Here is a 15,971-nt window from a genome sequence, read left to right as displayed (position 1 = left end):
GTATGGCAGGTATGATGGAACATCTGCAAAGCAATTAAGGATATGTACACAGAAAACTGTGCAATTTATTTTTTTAAAAAACAATCATTTACTCTTGGAGGAAAAACCATAGAGAAATGAAATACTGAATACTGCTTGGCTCTGAAGTACACATAATCTACATGGCCAGAATTTATACAGTGATTACTGACCAAGCTAAAATATGATACAACTATATGGAGATGGAGCCAATTTAAAGATGCTAAATCTTTGTCTATGCTAACAAAAAATCCAAGAGATGAAGATGGTAACTCAAGAAATTACAGTATAAAAACTTATTTTAGAATATGGAAATAAACATCAGAAGAAACAGCTCAAAGTTTTAAAAGTGGTTGCATTTGAGAGAGGAACAGGGGAGAGGGGGAAGAAAACAGTGAAGGACAGTTAGTTTTTGAAAACTATACTAAATAAATACAAGAGTTTCTAAATTTTGTAAGTATATAAAACATTACATTAGTCAAAGAAAAACTGGGATTTTTTAAAAACTCAGTGGAACCCAAGTCTTTAATAGCCCACAAATTCCTTAACTTTTAATCTTCCATGAAAAACCACTTCTAGGCAGTTCATTTCTTGGATGTAGTATTTATCAACTTCTGTTCCCTCCCCACTCCAAGCATGCTGACATCCAGTATCAAGGAACATTTCTCAAGAGGGATAATCTCCTGTTTATCCATCTATAACTTTCCCCTCAACGCCTCAATGTTCTAACTCAAGGCCAATATTTTTTTACATATGTCTGAGTTTAAGTTAAATACTGTAGAATCTGAGCACTCATTACCCCATATGGGGACTTCTTAAATTTTTTGAACAGTTTCCAAAGTAATCTCTGATATTTCTACATACTAATTCATCCTGCACATGGTTAACGAGTAAATCAAATCAACTTAAAATACCGTTTTCACCACCTCTCCTTTAAACAAGAACCTGTAATGATTCCCCACTTTTCTTGGGATTGAGGTCAATTCTTTCTGATATTTATGAGGGTTCCTAGTCTGCCCTGATCTCATCTTCCTAGTCCATAACTCTCCAAAGTGTACCCTCCACTTCTGTCAGGCAAACCTTTCCACCTCCTCTTCACAACCTGCTGTTTTTACTACCATCTCTTGTTAATGCTGTGTCCTGAAACTTGAAAGCCCTCACCTAAATTTTACTTATCTTAAGGTCAAGCACAAGTCCCATAACTTTCTAGAAGCTGCCACTTTAGCCTGCACTGACTCATCTCTTCCTCCAGACAGTGATCAATTCTTGTTTCTTATAGTTTCAAAACTGTGTTGGCTCACTATCAATGAAGGTCACTGTGTTTCATGCAATGCCAGTCATATAAAAAAAATAGAACTATTATTTGAACATCTAAAAAATTCAGTTTGATTTGAATTTCCTCAAAATCAACCTATGAGTTATCTAGCAGTCACCACCTATCAGTCAATAAATGAAAAATTAGAACAGAGGTCATTGACCCCATTGCAAACTCCTCCCTCAGACCACAAAACACAAAGTTGACCTCATGAGCCTGTGACTGAGCTGCTCCCACAGGCACACTCAGGATGAGGGACAAACCCCAAGACATTCAAGAAAGCATGTCAGATTGCAAGGGACTGAAAGGTGTTTATGTAGGAACAGACCTGGTTCCACTCAAAATTATTTATTTAGTTTTTAAAGCAAATCATTTTTAAACTTTGGTATGCTCACTAATTTTCCTAACAAATTACTTGCTTCATACCTCATAACTAGTGGTTTTGTATCACAACACCACTTTAGAGTAAAATTGATTTCAAAGACAATCCAACTAGTTATTGCGTATCTATTATGACACTAACGACTGTTTTACAGAAACAAATACATTTGTACTTACTTCAAGGATACCTTTACTTTGGGTTTAAAATAGGGTGCGCTCTGGTCTGCCAAAAAGACGATTAAATCATTTCCTAAAAGAAGCGAGTATACGTTAGAAAAATGCTTCCCAGTGAGACATACAATCAGTGGTTACAAGAAGCTTTCTGGGCACTGTTTTCAACAAGAAAACTTTTATTTTACTCCAGTTCGTCTGCCCTCTCAAGGTTGGTCCTATTAGACTAATGGAATGGAGATTCCTAACAGTGTATCACAAATTCGATATTCAAAGCAGCAGGGAAACTAGAGGATGAACAAGGAAAAAGGTAGTTGGTCAAGGCAAATTGAAATCAATGGCTTCTGCCAGGAGTCAGACTGATTGACTTAAAGGAAGCATATAAAGAATATGCCTTATAACTATACTATGTGTTAAGTCTTGTCTTCCCCAAACCTAACAACTCAGCCTCTCATAAGGCTGTTCAGTCCATTGCACGGATGCATCACACCAAGGACACAGAAACTCCTACTGTAGGTATCTGACTAGTAACTAGGACATGATGTCATATTTAAGCAGAAAAAGCTGAATCCTCCAAGACTACCCTCTTGTGGCTCCTACAGAACCATCCTCCAGGTTGATGCATTTTTGGAGCTCAATGAGCACTCATTGGAACAGATTTTTGAAATTGTTTAGTCAAACACAGGGCATCTTTAAAGTTAAGGGGAGAATCTCTGTCTCCAGTTTGGGTGGAGTGGCTATAGGTTAGGCAGTATGCACCCTTCTTGCAATACATGGAGTCATACAAAGATAGGGGAAATACCCAAGGTCCACAAGAGGCCCTGGAGTCCTATGAAGGACTCCAAGAGATCTGGGCCAAGATCCTGTCAAACTCTGTAAGTGCTTCACTTCCTTCTTTCACAGCCTTGACCTTAAACAGTACCTGCTTTGTGGGTAATAGAGAACACTAAGACCCTCTAATGCCCATTGTCAGCATCAAGATTTACAAAGAAAAGTTTGTTTAGTGATGGTTAAAGCAAAGAACTCCCAAGAACCTCAAGCTGGAAAAGAAAACAGAGATTTGGAAGACTAGGGTGGTGGCCAAAGCAAGGAAGTCTTTTGCACACAAAAGACTAGGGCAGCCCAGAAGGGAGAAAAACCTGCAGTTTGAGAATCCTTTTCCAAGGAGACACTGGGTTTATTAGTAATACCTGCGAAATACTTGTGAGAACTGTGGAGTGTTTAGGGCCTTGGGAAGGAACAGTAGTTTCTAAGAAAGCTGGGACCCTGACAAAGGGAGGGGAGGGTGAACAAGGTAAATGAAGAGGGAGGGAGAAGTCCTCTACGAGAGTAAATTGTCAGGTCGCACCTTTTCCAGTTCATCAAAGGGGAAGGGAGACTGGAGGAAATACAGCCGACAGGAATGAAGGGGCCTTGGCAGGGAACGTAAAGGCAAGCTACAAAGACTACTGGGAATTAGGAAGGACTTTGGAAGGCAGCTGATTCCATGAGAAGGGCGGGGTGCGTGAGTGACGGCCGCGGTCGTCTCAGGAAAAAAACCCAAAAAACCGGGGTGTTTCCAGTGCTTGCGGGGGTGGATCAAACTGTGGAGTGGTCAGGCCAGGACCTGGGTTTGGAAAAGACGGAAAAAACAGGCAAGCTGCAAGGATGCTGGAAATAAAGGGGGAGAGCCAGGGCTGGGCGAGAAGGGCCAGGAAATGCAGGAGGACCGGGCATCCGGGCAAGGGGTGTGGGGAACACCGGGAGGGGCACGCGAATAGAGGGAGGGCCGGGCAAGCACTGACTTTCCCGCAGCACGAAGAGGTCCGTCTGCTTGTCAGAGTTGAGGTCTCCGAAGGCTGCCAGGGTGCCCCAGGCCTCGGCCCCAAAGAGCTCGGCCGTGACGTTGTGCAGCGCCCGCGCCGGGACCGGCCCGACTCCCAGCAGCGCGAGCCCCCCAAGCAGCGGCGCCAGCAACACCCAGGAGCCCAGCAGCCGGCGTGCCGCCGCCATGGCAGCCCCTCGGCCCTCGCCCACCGGCCCCCTGCTGCGCTTGACGGCAGCCGGAAAGCACCGTGCCGCTGGCCGAGGGAGAAAGAGCGTAGCCCCGACGCCCGTACGACCGCGGCCGGCCCCCGTCTCACTCTCCCGTAGGGCTGCCCCTCTGACGCTCGGGAGGCCGCGAAGCTAGGTTGAAGCTCGCCCTCGCGCTCACTTCCGGCCGGTGCGCCTCCCGACAGTGTCGCGCGGGGGGGCGGGGCCGGCCGGGAGGAGCTGACAGGCGGCCCCGGGGGCGGTGGCCAAGACGGCGGCCCGAGCGTGATGGCGGGGCTCGTGGACGAAGTGAGCTGGAAGGTCTTGGAGCGAAGAGCCCGGATCAAGCGCTCAGGTTTGGCTGGCTGGGGCGCCACCCTTTCCCCCCCGCACCGTAGAGGGTACTCCCCGTCAAGAGCCTTGGGCAGGAGGCAGGTGGGATTCCTGGAATAAACCTGTGCCCGCGTGTTTCCCCTTAGAAAGCAGGCGGTGGTCCCTGGCTTCCTCTTGATGTCTTTCCCCATTAGGTGGTGGTCCCACCTTTGCTCCGTTTTGCTTCCCCAACTATATTTCGTGTGTGTTCCCTCTCGAAAAGTAGGTGGTGGTGCCGACTTCTCCTGGAGTCTTCTTAGAAATCAGGCGGTGGCCACATTCCCGGGAGTGCCCTCCCTGTCTGTATTCCTCCCCGAAAGTCAGATAGCTTCATTTTTACATATGACTAGGGTCTGGTCCTAGAAAACTGGCGGCTGCTTGTTGCCTTATTTCGTATCTCCTTTTCACATTACAAGTTCTGAGATCTAGCCAGTTATCTATGGGGCAGAAATTGAGGGAGACAGGGCCTCAGGCCACGAAGGGGGTCACGGTGAGCATAGTTAGGACTCAGAAGGAAGTGGGCCCCTTCCCTTGGCAAGTGTCCCCAGGACGCCTAGTTCCCAGTTGCGGCTCCCAAACCGGAGGTCACCTAGGTCAGAACACGCTGCGCAGGCAGTTACACAGTTACAGTGTCCTGAACTGACTTGTTCAAATTGCAAAGTCACACGTTGAAGTTAGCACTTGTGGCTGATAACTCATCTGACAGCCAGGATTGAAACTTCTCTTATTCCTGGCTGGCTGGATGTAATCTCGAGCTAAAAAGTGTTCCTATAAACAGGAAAGATGGTGGAATGACAAGTCTTCATCTAAGAATCTTCCCTTTTGAAGGCTTGTTGTTACTATATAAATTAGTGTTGGGAGATGATAATGTCAAAGTCGATAATCTGATAACATTGAAAGACATAGCCCTAGGAAGACTAATTATGCATCTGCACTGGTATTAAGCGTTTTGTTTTTTTTCCCTCAGCTAATACTACCCCATTATATTTTGGCTTTTCCCGTTCATGAAGTTCTTAGTTGTTGTGCAGAAGACAACAGAGTTCTTAGCTGTCTTTTTTTTTTTTTTTGAAGAAAGTATCTAATTTCATAAATCGTACAGGAGAAATCCACCCAATCTTTGTTGCTTATTCCATTCTATTTTTAAACCTTAAAAATAGTTGTGCACTTATTTACTTAGGGTTATAACAAAACTACCATAAGTATGAGAGAATTTTTCAAAAACTAGTCCTTAGTACATTTTAGTGTTAGTACAGTTACTTAGAATAGTCACATACATTTCTGTTTCACATTTTTCTCAAACTTTTTGTGTCATACTAAAGTATTGAGTTGATCACTAACAGTGAGTCTATTTGGGCTATAAAAAGGGTTTTTGAGTTGATAATTTCCGGTCAAAGAGAGTAACTGGAGTTTTCTTACAGGAAACTGAGCTCTACCCTCAACGTATATTTTTACAGCATTTCTCTTTTCCTCTAATAAACGTATAGGGTTTATTTTCTTCTCCAGTCTTAATTTCCTCTGAACTGCGTGTCATAACAGTAAGCTTTGAAAACCTACCTTCTCTTTCTTTACTGAGAAAAAAAAAAAATCATATTTTATTTAACTATTGTTGAATGTAGTCACTTAAATCCAGTTTCATGTACAAGGTAGTTGAGTGTATTATATAAATGTTGGATGTTCCTATATGTTTACATCATAGCAATAAAAGAGATTTGAAGTCATCCCTCCAAATTAGTTGAGGTTTCAGATTCTTCTGATAGCTGTGATGTGTAGACTATAAACTTTCTTCAGTGAATCATTGACTTCCTGTGTCATTAAAAGCAATCACCCTGATTCTGTTTGTTACTTTTAGAGGAGTATATAAAGTGAGTTTTGTTTGAAACTTGGACTAGCCTGACTATGATATAGATGCCACTGCAAAGTTCTGAGCATTGTTACATAGTAGCATAATCACTTCACTGCTCAATAGAGCTACTCGATGCTACTCTTACGTAATGTTTAATAAGTGGTCATTATATATTTCCTGCCTCATCCATATAAGCAAATGTAATTTATCAAAGCAAAGAAAATCAAATTTTCAAGTCATAAAAGAGAAAATAAAATTATAATGAACCTCAATTATTGCCTTTGTTGCACACCCCATCATGTTAATAACTGCTCACACTGCTTTCAATTAATCTAATGCTGATTGCTTCTAACCTTCACTAAACAGTTTTGAAAATTGCTGTAGTTTAGCCTGCGATGCTTATGATTAGAGTCAACAATTTGAAATGGCCAGCTCACCTGATGCAGTCGTCTCTTCTCCACCAGCTTTCTTAAGGTCTGGTAAGTGTGTAGACCCTAAAAGGGTCACTTGGTAATTTTAAATACCTTTGTTTCTGAAGGTTGTTGTCACCATATGATATTATTTTGGTTTTATTTCCTCTTTGGTGGGCCCAAGCCTGAGCACCATTTCTGTTATTGTTGGGCTCAAGTTTGCACTGTATGGTGAACGTGGTCTGTGGTGTGAGAAGCATGAGAAGTGCAGAGTGGAGCCCCTGTCTTGACACGAGCTCTGTTTGACCAGGGGCAATTCCTCAGTATCTGGGAGCCTTAATTATCACCTGGGTAGATAAAAAGCTTCAATAATTTTTGTCTTTTTGCATAAGAAAGTAACTTTTATAAAGTAGAAAAATTTGGTCAGCGTCCCAATTATTTTCTCTTCATCACCTCCTTGTGAAGTAGGTATTTTTATATGCATTTTCATAGACAGGAAAGGGAAGCCCACAGAGTTGAAGCAAGTTGTCCCAGGTCCTGAGACTATTATGTTTCAAGGCCATGTGCTTTGCCTTCCATCCCATGGCTTCCTGGTGTAAGGGCTGGAGGAGGTGTTGGTGCAGTGGCTCTTAGACTGTCAGGTTGGTGAGACCCTTTGCAAGCTGGATGAAAGCTGTGGAATTGCTCTCCAGATGAGTGCCCTGGGTCTTGAAAACAATTTGGAAGAGGTCCATGCATCCAGGAAAGACCATATATGGATTCCCATTAGGAACACAGGCCTTTGAATGTATCTGGAAGAGAAGGGCTTTGTTAAGTGGCCATAGAGCTGAAATGAAGACTGAAGTCTTTATGGCTTTTTTCTGTGGGTTGTGACCCACCTTGGGCCATTTAAAACCTGTTTTGTGTGTGAACACTGGGAAAAGCCTGTTGGCAAGAGGCTGCTTTGTCTTTAGTGTGCCTTAAGCAGAATATTCAAGCCTCAGGACTCATTAACAGATAAATGTGAGATGACCCAGTCAAGCAGTGAAAAATTCTTTCTTTTTGGTTTCACCATAGCCTTTCAGAGGTGGTTCCCCCACCGTTTATTTCCATTTGTATTTCAAGCCCTGTTTTGGCAAGATGGAGGGGAAAAATCTTGAAGGAAAGAAATAGGAAATAGCTTACGGAAGAGTCACAAACAGGAGAAAACAAAGCTTATACTTTAAGGAACAATAATGATCCATGTCTTTAGTTGTCATCTGCCAAATGACAAAATAGTATATGTAACATTGCCAGTTGATTTCTGATTTACTCTTTGGACTAAGAGAACAAGAGGACATATATCTTTGAACTGTGCTTTCTTTTAAGCATCAGGCTCTCGTTTTCATCTTGGCTTTCTTAATAAGGGCTTGATGGGTTTTCAGCACTGACAAAGTCCTTCAGCAGTTACTGGGAAATAGAATGCTAAAGGTATGCTTTTATGCATCAATAGTCCCGAAAATTTCAAAACCTAAGAACTGTGCTTAACATTACATAGAGTGTTTAAAACCATATACAAGAAGTTTTTCCAGTACCATATTATTAAATCAAAATAGAATGCACCAAGAAACTAAATAGGAAAATACCAAACTTAATCGTTATAAGCCATTTAAAAGATGGATTCCTTATAAATTACTTTCAGTATAGACACTTGGGGTTCATCTAACCAAAACTTAGTGATAACTATAAAGAAATAAAACTTTTATCTGTTAAATAGAGTGGTTTGCATTTATAGTTTATTTACTAATTTAGAAATACTTCATTTATGTTGGAAATGATTTGTTTTCTGCTATTGTAGTTCCTTGGACGTTATAACTGTGGGAGAGTGTATAATGGTGTGATTTCATTTAACAGTCATTTTAAAGAATGTCCTGGGTTTATAGCTGAGCTTTTCCTTGGTACCTTTGGCTAGAAACTATTTAATGTTACCAAAAGTGAAAGCCAGTATCTTGATTTTGGAAAATTAGTTTCTGATATACCCAGATCGTTTTATGCATTTTAACCCTCTTTATTCCTCCTGGATTTGTTTCTGCTATGTTTTTCTTTATTTCTGCTCTTTATTGAATTTAGTGTGTCCTGCATTTCCATGCGTGCATGCTTGAGCTGTGCTCTGAATGCTAATGTGTCCGTATGTGCTGTGGTTGAATATACTTTCTTTTGTTTTGACTGCTTAAATCTAAAAAGAGATCTGGATGTCCAGGTTTTTCTTTAAAGAGCCTTGTGGTAAAACATACAGGACAATGAATTTATAGGCAAATTCCACAACCAAAATGAATTAACTAATTATTAGGGAAGGAGTGTAGCATCCAGTAACTTAGATGGCTTCCATTTCTCATTTGACTACTACAGTTATATTTTAGATTAGCAGAGTTGATCAGCTAGAGCAATTACATTGGCACTACAAGTTCAGTTATTTGTAGTAATTGTTATGGCATTTTGTGATGAGGTAAGAAATGTCATGGCATTTTTACTTTTATTCTTAGATGATAAGATAATTTTTAAAATTATTCCTTAAAATGAATCATTGGCTTATCTCTATCTTGGCTCTAAGTTTATCAGTGTCTCAGTGAGTTTATCAGCATGTGACTTGAGTTTTTCTCTTTATTTTTAGGTTTTTTGATTAATTTAATTTGATTTATTTGATTTGATGGGCATATCGATACCTGGTAAAGTTTTATTGTATATTCTGGGCAAAACTCAACTTTTTATTTTGTGTGTCTGACACTCTCTTCTTTTTAGGCACTTATATAGCAGCCTTGTTTCAGCCTAATTTAATAGTCAACCAATTAATAAAGTTCTTTTGGCTGAAAGAGACCATAGGCCTGAGGCTCCTGGACTGTTATGTGTTGTGGCCCCTTTTAAGAGCCTAAGGAAAGTGTACACATTTTGTGTTCAGCTATACCTGAATCTCATCCTCGCTCTGTTGTTTAATACTTGTTTGATCTTGAGCAAGTAACTTTACATCTTTTAGACCTGATTTCCTTCTCTGTAAAAGTAGGAGTAATAAAACCTACCTGAAGATATTATTCTGAGGATTAAACAAGATGTTATATGCAAAACACTTGATATTTAATAGCTGCCCAATAAATTTTATTCTTTATCTTTTTTAAAAAATGTTTGTCTTTTACAATATTGCTGGTATGTATTTAAGAGTAGGATTTTACAAAAGCAGACATAGTTGCTTATCTCTTTACCTCATTTCGGTATCTACCCTCATGGTAGCCATTTGATTAAGAAAACTAGTCATGCTAAAATACAATTGGATGGAATCAGATTAACCAGAATCTACCTCTCGTTTTAATCTAAGTCGATTTCGTTTTTGTCAGTAATCATTACAAGTCTAAAGAAATGGTTTTTGACAGTTTCCATGGAAACTCCTATTAGACAACAAGGAGAGCAGTCATTATTTTGTGTATAGTTAGAAGAGATTTTGGGCTTATATTGGGTATGCTATGGGTTCCCTTCATGTAGGATGGAATTTTCAGGAGCACTATGTTAACTGTATCCTGCTGGGAGCTCTGATCTCTTCTTACTGTGTCCTGCCCTGAAATCTTATACGATTTAGGAAGTAGAAGCCATATGATATGGCTTAACTCCCTTGGCATGAATCTTATTGACCTTAAAGCTTACTCTCTTTCTGTCATTCTCCTCAGCAAAGATGATGCTTCAGATTTTATAAGTGAAATGATTTCATGAAGAGTACAATGGCTTGTCTCACTGCTTTAGACTGTTACAGAATACCACATTGTGCATCATAAAATCTATTTTCTTCTTACTGTTTTCTTGATCTTCAGTCTTCTGTAAAGCCAGAGAAAGGGTAAGAGGAACTCCCCAGAATTCCTGATTCTGATCTAGTTGCCTGCTGAAAATTTCCATATGGGTATATATGATGAGCATCTCAAATGTAACCTGGCCCAAACAGAACTCTTATTTTCTAATCCTATTCCTACCCTAAATATATGCCTCCGTAAATCTTTTCCATCTCAGTAAACTAAAGCATATTCTTCCAGTTGCTCAAGCTAAAAATATGGAGGTCATTCCTCATTCCTTTACTCTTTTTATTCAGTTCATTTGTATATCTTTTCTATTCCAGTTTCAAAAACATATACAGGATTCTGCCTGTTTTTCTCCAGCTGTGCTCCTAGCTGCATAGTTTAAGCCACTTTCATCTCTGATCTAAACTACTGAAATAGCCTGGTTTCCTGTCTTCATATTCTTGCCTCACTGCAATCTGTTCTCTACCCAGCAGTGAGAAGAATCTTTTAAATATATAAGTCAGATCATGTCACCTTCCTGAAATCCTTCATTACCTTTAGCAGTAAATCCACAGTCCTTCCCTTGGGTGACCCTAATCACCTAGCTCTTGCCTGCTTCTCTAATCTCCTCATGGAATACTCCTCTCTCCCCCACTGCTCTTCAGCCATGCATGCTTTGATTCCTTAAGACACAATTTGTTTTCACTTAGGCTCTCTGTTATAGCTATTTCCTCTTCCTGGAATAATCTCTTATCTTGCTGGTTGGGCAGCTTCTTCCTTTTGTTTGTCTTTTCGGTTCACATCTTAAACTTAGCCTTCTTAGAAAGGCCTTTTTACCTACTCAATCAGAGTGGCCCCCAGACATATCACTCTTAATTTTGATACTCTAGTATACCTCTCACTATTTGATTTTTTTCTCTTAGCTTCTCTATACAGAGATAGAGAAGCTCATGTATCATATGAGAGAAGAGACTTCATCTGTTTTGTTCACTCCTGTATCCATAGAGCCCAGAAGAGTGCTTGGAGGATAATAAATGCTCAGTAAATCATATTGCTTAGAAAATCATATTACTTATCACATCTTAGTCCCTCCTGCCCCTTTTGAGAGATAATGTAATGTGGTTAGTATATCGACTCATAAAACTAGGCTCACGTCTCAGTATGAAACTTATAAACTGTGTGAACTGCTTTTTCACCTACTTTCCGTAATTATACAGTGGAGATAATAGTATATCCCTCATAAGTTCTTTTGTGAAGATGAAATAATGTTTATGAAGTATCTAGTGGTTGTAATGGTACTAATAATAACAACAATGATTATAATGTTGATGATGACAACAGTGACAATTTCAGTAGCTACTTTTTGTTGAGTACTTAATATGTGACAGATAGTGTTCTAAGTGCTTTACATTTAAATCTCACAACAATCCTGTGCTGTAGGACTGCTAACTATCTGTTGAAAAATCAAAACACAGAGAAGCAAAGTAACTTACATAAAGTCACACAGCTAGGATACAAACTCAGCCAGAGCTCCCAACCGTTGTTGCCTTCCCCTTCTTCAACATGCATAGTGCCTAGTATTCCATAAATGAATGCCGATGATTATTGTTTGCATCTTGGCGATATTCACTGCTCTTCTGTCACTCATGTCAAATTAGCTACTGTTTACTGGACCTCTCTGATGTTGTGGGAAGTGTGTAATACAGTTGGCCCTCTGTATCTGAGGGTTCTACAGTTTGAGGATACAGAGGGCTGACTGTACTATGCCATTTTTTTTTAAACATCTTTATTGGAGTATAATTGCTTTACAATGTTGTGTTAGTTTCTGCTGTATAACAAAGTGAATCAGCTATACGTATACATGTATCCCCATATCCCCTCCCTCTTGCGTCTCCCTCCCACTCTCCCTATCCCACCCCTCTAAGTGGTCACAAAGCACCGAGCTGATCTCCCTGTGCTTTGTGGCTGCTTCCCACTAGCTATCTATTTTACATTTGGTAGTATATATATATGTCAGTGCCACTCTCTGACTTCGTCCCAGCTTACCCTTCCCCGTCCCCGTGTCCTCAAGTCTGTTCTCTACGTCTGCGTCTTTATTCCTGTCCTGCCTCTAGGTTCTTCAGAATCATTTTTTTTTTCAGATTCCATATATATGTGTTAGCGTACGGTATTTGTTTTTCTCTTTCTGACTTAACTTCACTCTGTGTGACAGATTCTAGGTCCATCCACCTCACTACAAATAACTCAGTTTCATTTCTTTTTATGGCTGAGTAATATTCCATTGCATACACGTGCCACATCTTCTTTATCCATTCATCTGTCAGTGGACACTTAGGTTGCTTCCATGTCCTGGCTATTGTAAATAGAGCTGCAATGAACATTGTGGTACACGACTCTTTTTGAATTATGGTTTTCTCAGGGTATATGCCCAGTAGTGGGATTGCTGGGTCGTATGGTAGTTCTATTTTTAACTTTTTAAGGAACCTCCATACTGTTCTCCATAGTGGCTATATCAATTTTACCATGCCATTTTATATAAGGGACTTGAGCACCCACAGATTTTGTTGTCCTTGGCAGCGGTGGTGTGGTCCTGGAACCAATCCCCCGTGGATTCCAAGGGGTGACTGTATATGATACTGGTCTTAGAGAGCTCAGAGCCTGATGGAACTTTTTGCAAAGCTAAAGATGACCAGTGCTTTTGCATACATGCAGTCTCTAACTCTCTTCTGGCCTCTTCTAGTTGTTTCCTACTTAACTTTGCTACCTATAACCATCACCTCCCATTGTACCACCTCTCTAGCTAGTCTGTTCTACAAGTTCTTATCTGGGTGATTTTTCTAAGATAAAGAACTGATCCTATTATTCCTCTGCTTAGCACCACTTGTGAGCTCCGTATTCCCTGCAGGATTAGAGTGGCACTTCAGAGAAGGCATCTGTGGAAATGACATTTGCGCTGAAGGAGGATATAGGAGTCAAGTGAGAAGCTGGGGTGAGGAGTGTCCTAGGATAGGATCTTGGGGATAGATAGAGCTGGATATTTGAGAACAGTATCCTCAAAGGACAAAGCACTGTGAATGACAATAATAGGAAAGAGAGGATGGCTGGGATGGCTGGGAGGGGCAGGGTGCTGGGAGGCTTGAAGGTACTTGGATTTTATTGTAATTGGAAGGGGAAACTATAGAAAATTTGAAATAATAGGGTGATAAGACCTGAGTAATACTTTATGAAGATCCTCTGGCTGTCATGCAAATAAATTGGAAGTTGGTGAGAAGGCAGGGAGCAGCCTAATGGCCGAAGCCATGTGCTATATGTCTCTATCTCTATGTCTAACAACTAGCATAATGCACACTGCTGGGCATATGGGGCATTCAATCCATCTTTGATAAAGAAGGGCTGTGAAAGCACAAATATTGACTCTGTCATCAGTCTTGATTCAGAAACTGTGGCCACCTTGATTATCTACCATTTGTACGGTATCTTTGACTCAACAGAGTAACTTTTGGAGTGTGGCCAAATTTAACACAGGAAAATTTTCTGTGTGCATATGCAGCAAATTCTTATAAATCTATATCTTAATTTTATATCATTATGATAATCTCTGTCCATATTTTAAAGCAGAGATTAATCATTGTATTTCTGAGGAATCATCTGTAAAACCACACAAGGAGCTGCCATATCTTTTCTTGGTTCAGGCTGAAAGAGACATAGACATTTGATTTACCTATTAAAAGATACCAGGTTTGGGCCTCCCTGGTGGCGCAGTGGTTGAGAATCTGCCTGCCAATGCAGGGGACACGGGTTCGAGCCCTGGTCTGGGAAGATCCCACATGCCACGGAGCAGCTAGGCCCGTGAGCCACAATTACTGAGCCTGCGCGTCTGGAGCCTGTGCCCCGCAACAAGAGAGGCCGTGATAGTGAAAGGCCTGCACACCGCGATGAAGAGTGGCCCCCGCTTGCCGCAACTAGAGAAAGCCCTCGCACGAAACGAAGACCCAACACAGCCAAAAATAAATAAATAAATAAAAAATCCTTCCCTCTACTTTAAAAAAAAAAAAAAAGATACTGGGTTTGTGGGAAATGTAAAGGTTTTTTGTTTTGTTTTGTTTTTATTGGTAAACACTTACACAGTTAGGACATGTCTTTTTTTTTTTTTTCCTGAGTCTTGAAAATAGACCCAAAAGAGATTTCAAAATAATCCCTGACTAGAAAACACATAAAAGAAAATTGTAACTGCACATGTTATATACTTGTTCTTGAAAATTTGATAAATGCTTTGTTATTGTACATTGTAGTTTCCTATGATGTGTTTTTAATAAATTCATACTTTTTCTCATTTTTGTCACAATAAGCCTTGGCTGCCTTGATTAGAAGTGGTTTTAAAAAGGTGAAAAAATTGTTGCTGTTTTTTATTTTAGTATTTGTTCCTTTTTTCCCTATAGAGTTTATTAGTTTCTTTTACCAACAATGATATGACTTTATTCTTAGTTCCTTAAAAAGAACTATTCTTTATTTTTAATTTCTTGATTTCATAGCTTCTCCTTCAGTTCATATTTCACAAATTTCTTGAGGAGGTTGCTTTTCGTAGGTGAACAGATACAGTACATTAAGTGACTTATAGAACCAGTGAGAATCTTTTTAAGTGTATAATTGAAATTGGCCATTTTTATGGGTTCTGATATATTATGTGTCTCGTGTTCTTTATTGTCTTTCAAAATATACATCATTAGTTTTTAATTTGTTATTTAAAAATTTTTAAAGCTTATTGTTTTAATTGTTATACTCCCTTTATTATCAGTAACTTCACACCATTTCCATGGCCTTCCTTTTTAGTCATTTAAGATTCAAGTCTTATAGGACTTGAATTTTTGCAAATATATAGGCCCTGGTCATGGAATGAACCGTCATGTTATTATTTGTATGATAGGTGGAGTCTTGTGGCTAAAGCTGTGAATGTAGACTGGCAAGGACAAGCACAGGGTTTAGGATTGGGCAGTTGAGCTTTGGACAGTCCTTTTTATATGTGTTTGATCATAAATACCTGATGGTTGATTAGTTGATAGTTATAAATCATTAGTATGCCAAAAAGATGACCTTGGCTTGCTGCAGCTTCAGTCAGTGGACTCTTTTTTGCATGGAATTTTCAGCCTGTAGGGGAGCTTATTCTTTATTATTATTATTTAAATAAAAAAATATATAATTTACATCTAAACTTTTAACAGCTTGTGATTTAGGATGATTTCAGTTTCATCTTTTTTTTTTTTCCTGTATTCTGAGTATGTTTCTGTCATGAATTTTCATCTGTGTAACTAAATGGCGGTTGTGCAAATCTCACACTTTAAAAGTTAAGGGCAGTGGACTAAACCTCTAAACTTACTATGATGTTTGATTTTAAATGTTTTGATAGAAGCATTTACTGATCTTATTTCAAGGATGGAAATTTTGGCTCAGGTCTCAAGTAGCCTCTGTGCAGGTATATGTCTGTGTGTGTGTTCATACGTATGTAATTTGACCATAGACAATGTTATCTTAATGTAGGTGGCCTCTCTCCTTAAGCAAAAACAATATATTAAATAAGTTTTGAACAACAGAGCAGCCTATGTCTGAGTGATTGCAAAGTGGGCAACACTGTTAGGTTTTAACCAGTTTGTAGCTGTCGATTTGTTAGGTGACTTCAC

At 39.8% G+C, this 15,971-nt stretch overlaps 2 protein-coding genes across 6 annotated transcripts in view; one reads left to right on the top strand and one right to left on the bottom strand.

Annotated features, from left to right (window-relative positions):
• The window catches only part of ITFG1 (integrin alpha FG-GAP repeat containing 1), a 278,016-nt gene extending 273,975 nt beyond the window's left edge, over positions 1 to 4,041 (bottom strand). Inside the window, exons 1-2 of one of the 2 annotated variants that reach the window (XM_082366812.1) lie at positions 3,670 to 4,041; positions 1,892 to 1,964 (exon numbers count right to left, since the gene is read on the bottom strand). In XM_082366812.1, the coding sequence (XP_082222938.1) occupies positions 1,892 to 1,964; positions 3,670 to 3,877 (281 nt within the window). In that variant the 5' untranslated portion in view covers positions 3,878 to 4,041. The remainder of the gene's footprint in view (positions 1 to 1,891; positions 1,965 to 3,669) is intronic. The other variant, XM_082366813.1, reaches the window with a different exon arrangement.
• Positions 4,042 to 4,108: 67 nt separating this feature from the next.
• The window catches only part of PHKB (phosphorylase kinase regulatory subunit beta), a 193,997-nt gene continuing 182,134 nt past the window's right edge, over positions 4,109 to 15,971 (top strand). For 2 of the 4 annotated variants that reach the window (XM_082366802.1, XM_082366801.1), the window contains exons 1-2: positions 4,129 to 4,253; positions 6,480 to 6,592. In XM_082366802.1, coding sequence (XP_082222928.1) covers positions 6,538 to 6,592 — 55 coding nt within the window. In that variant the 5' untranslated portion in view covers positions 4,129 to 4,253; positions 6,480 to 6,537. Of the gene's footprint in view, positions 4,254 to 6,479; positions 6,593 to 15,971 lie in introns of all 4 variants that reach the window. The other 2 variants (XM_082366800.1, XM_082366799.1) reach the window with 1 other exon arrangement.

This window comes from Balaenoptera borealis, assembly GCF_965194805.1.
Source record: "Balaenoptera borealis genome assembly, chromosome: 19".
NCBI lineage: Eukaryota > Metazoa > Chordata > Mammalia > Artiodactyla > Balaenopteridae > Balaenoptera > Balaenoptera borealis.
The sequence above is the reverse complement of the archived record's forward strand: the minus strand, read 5'-3'. Positions and strand labels throughout refer to the sequence as shown.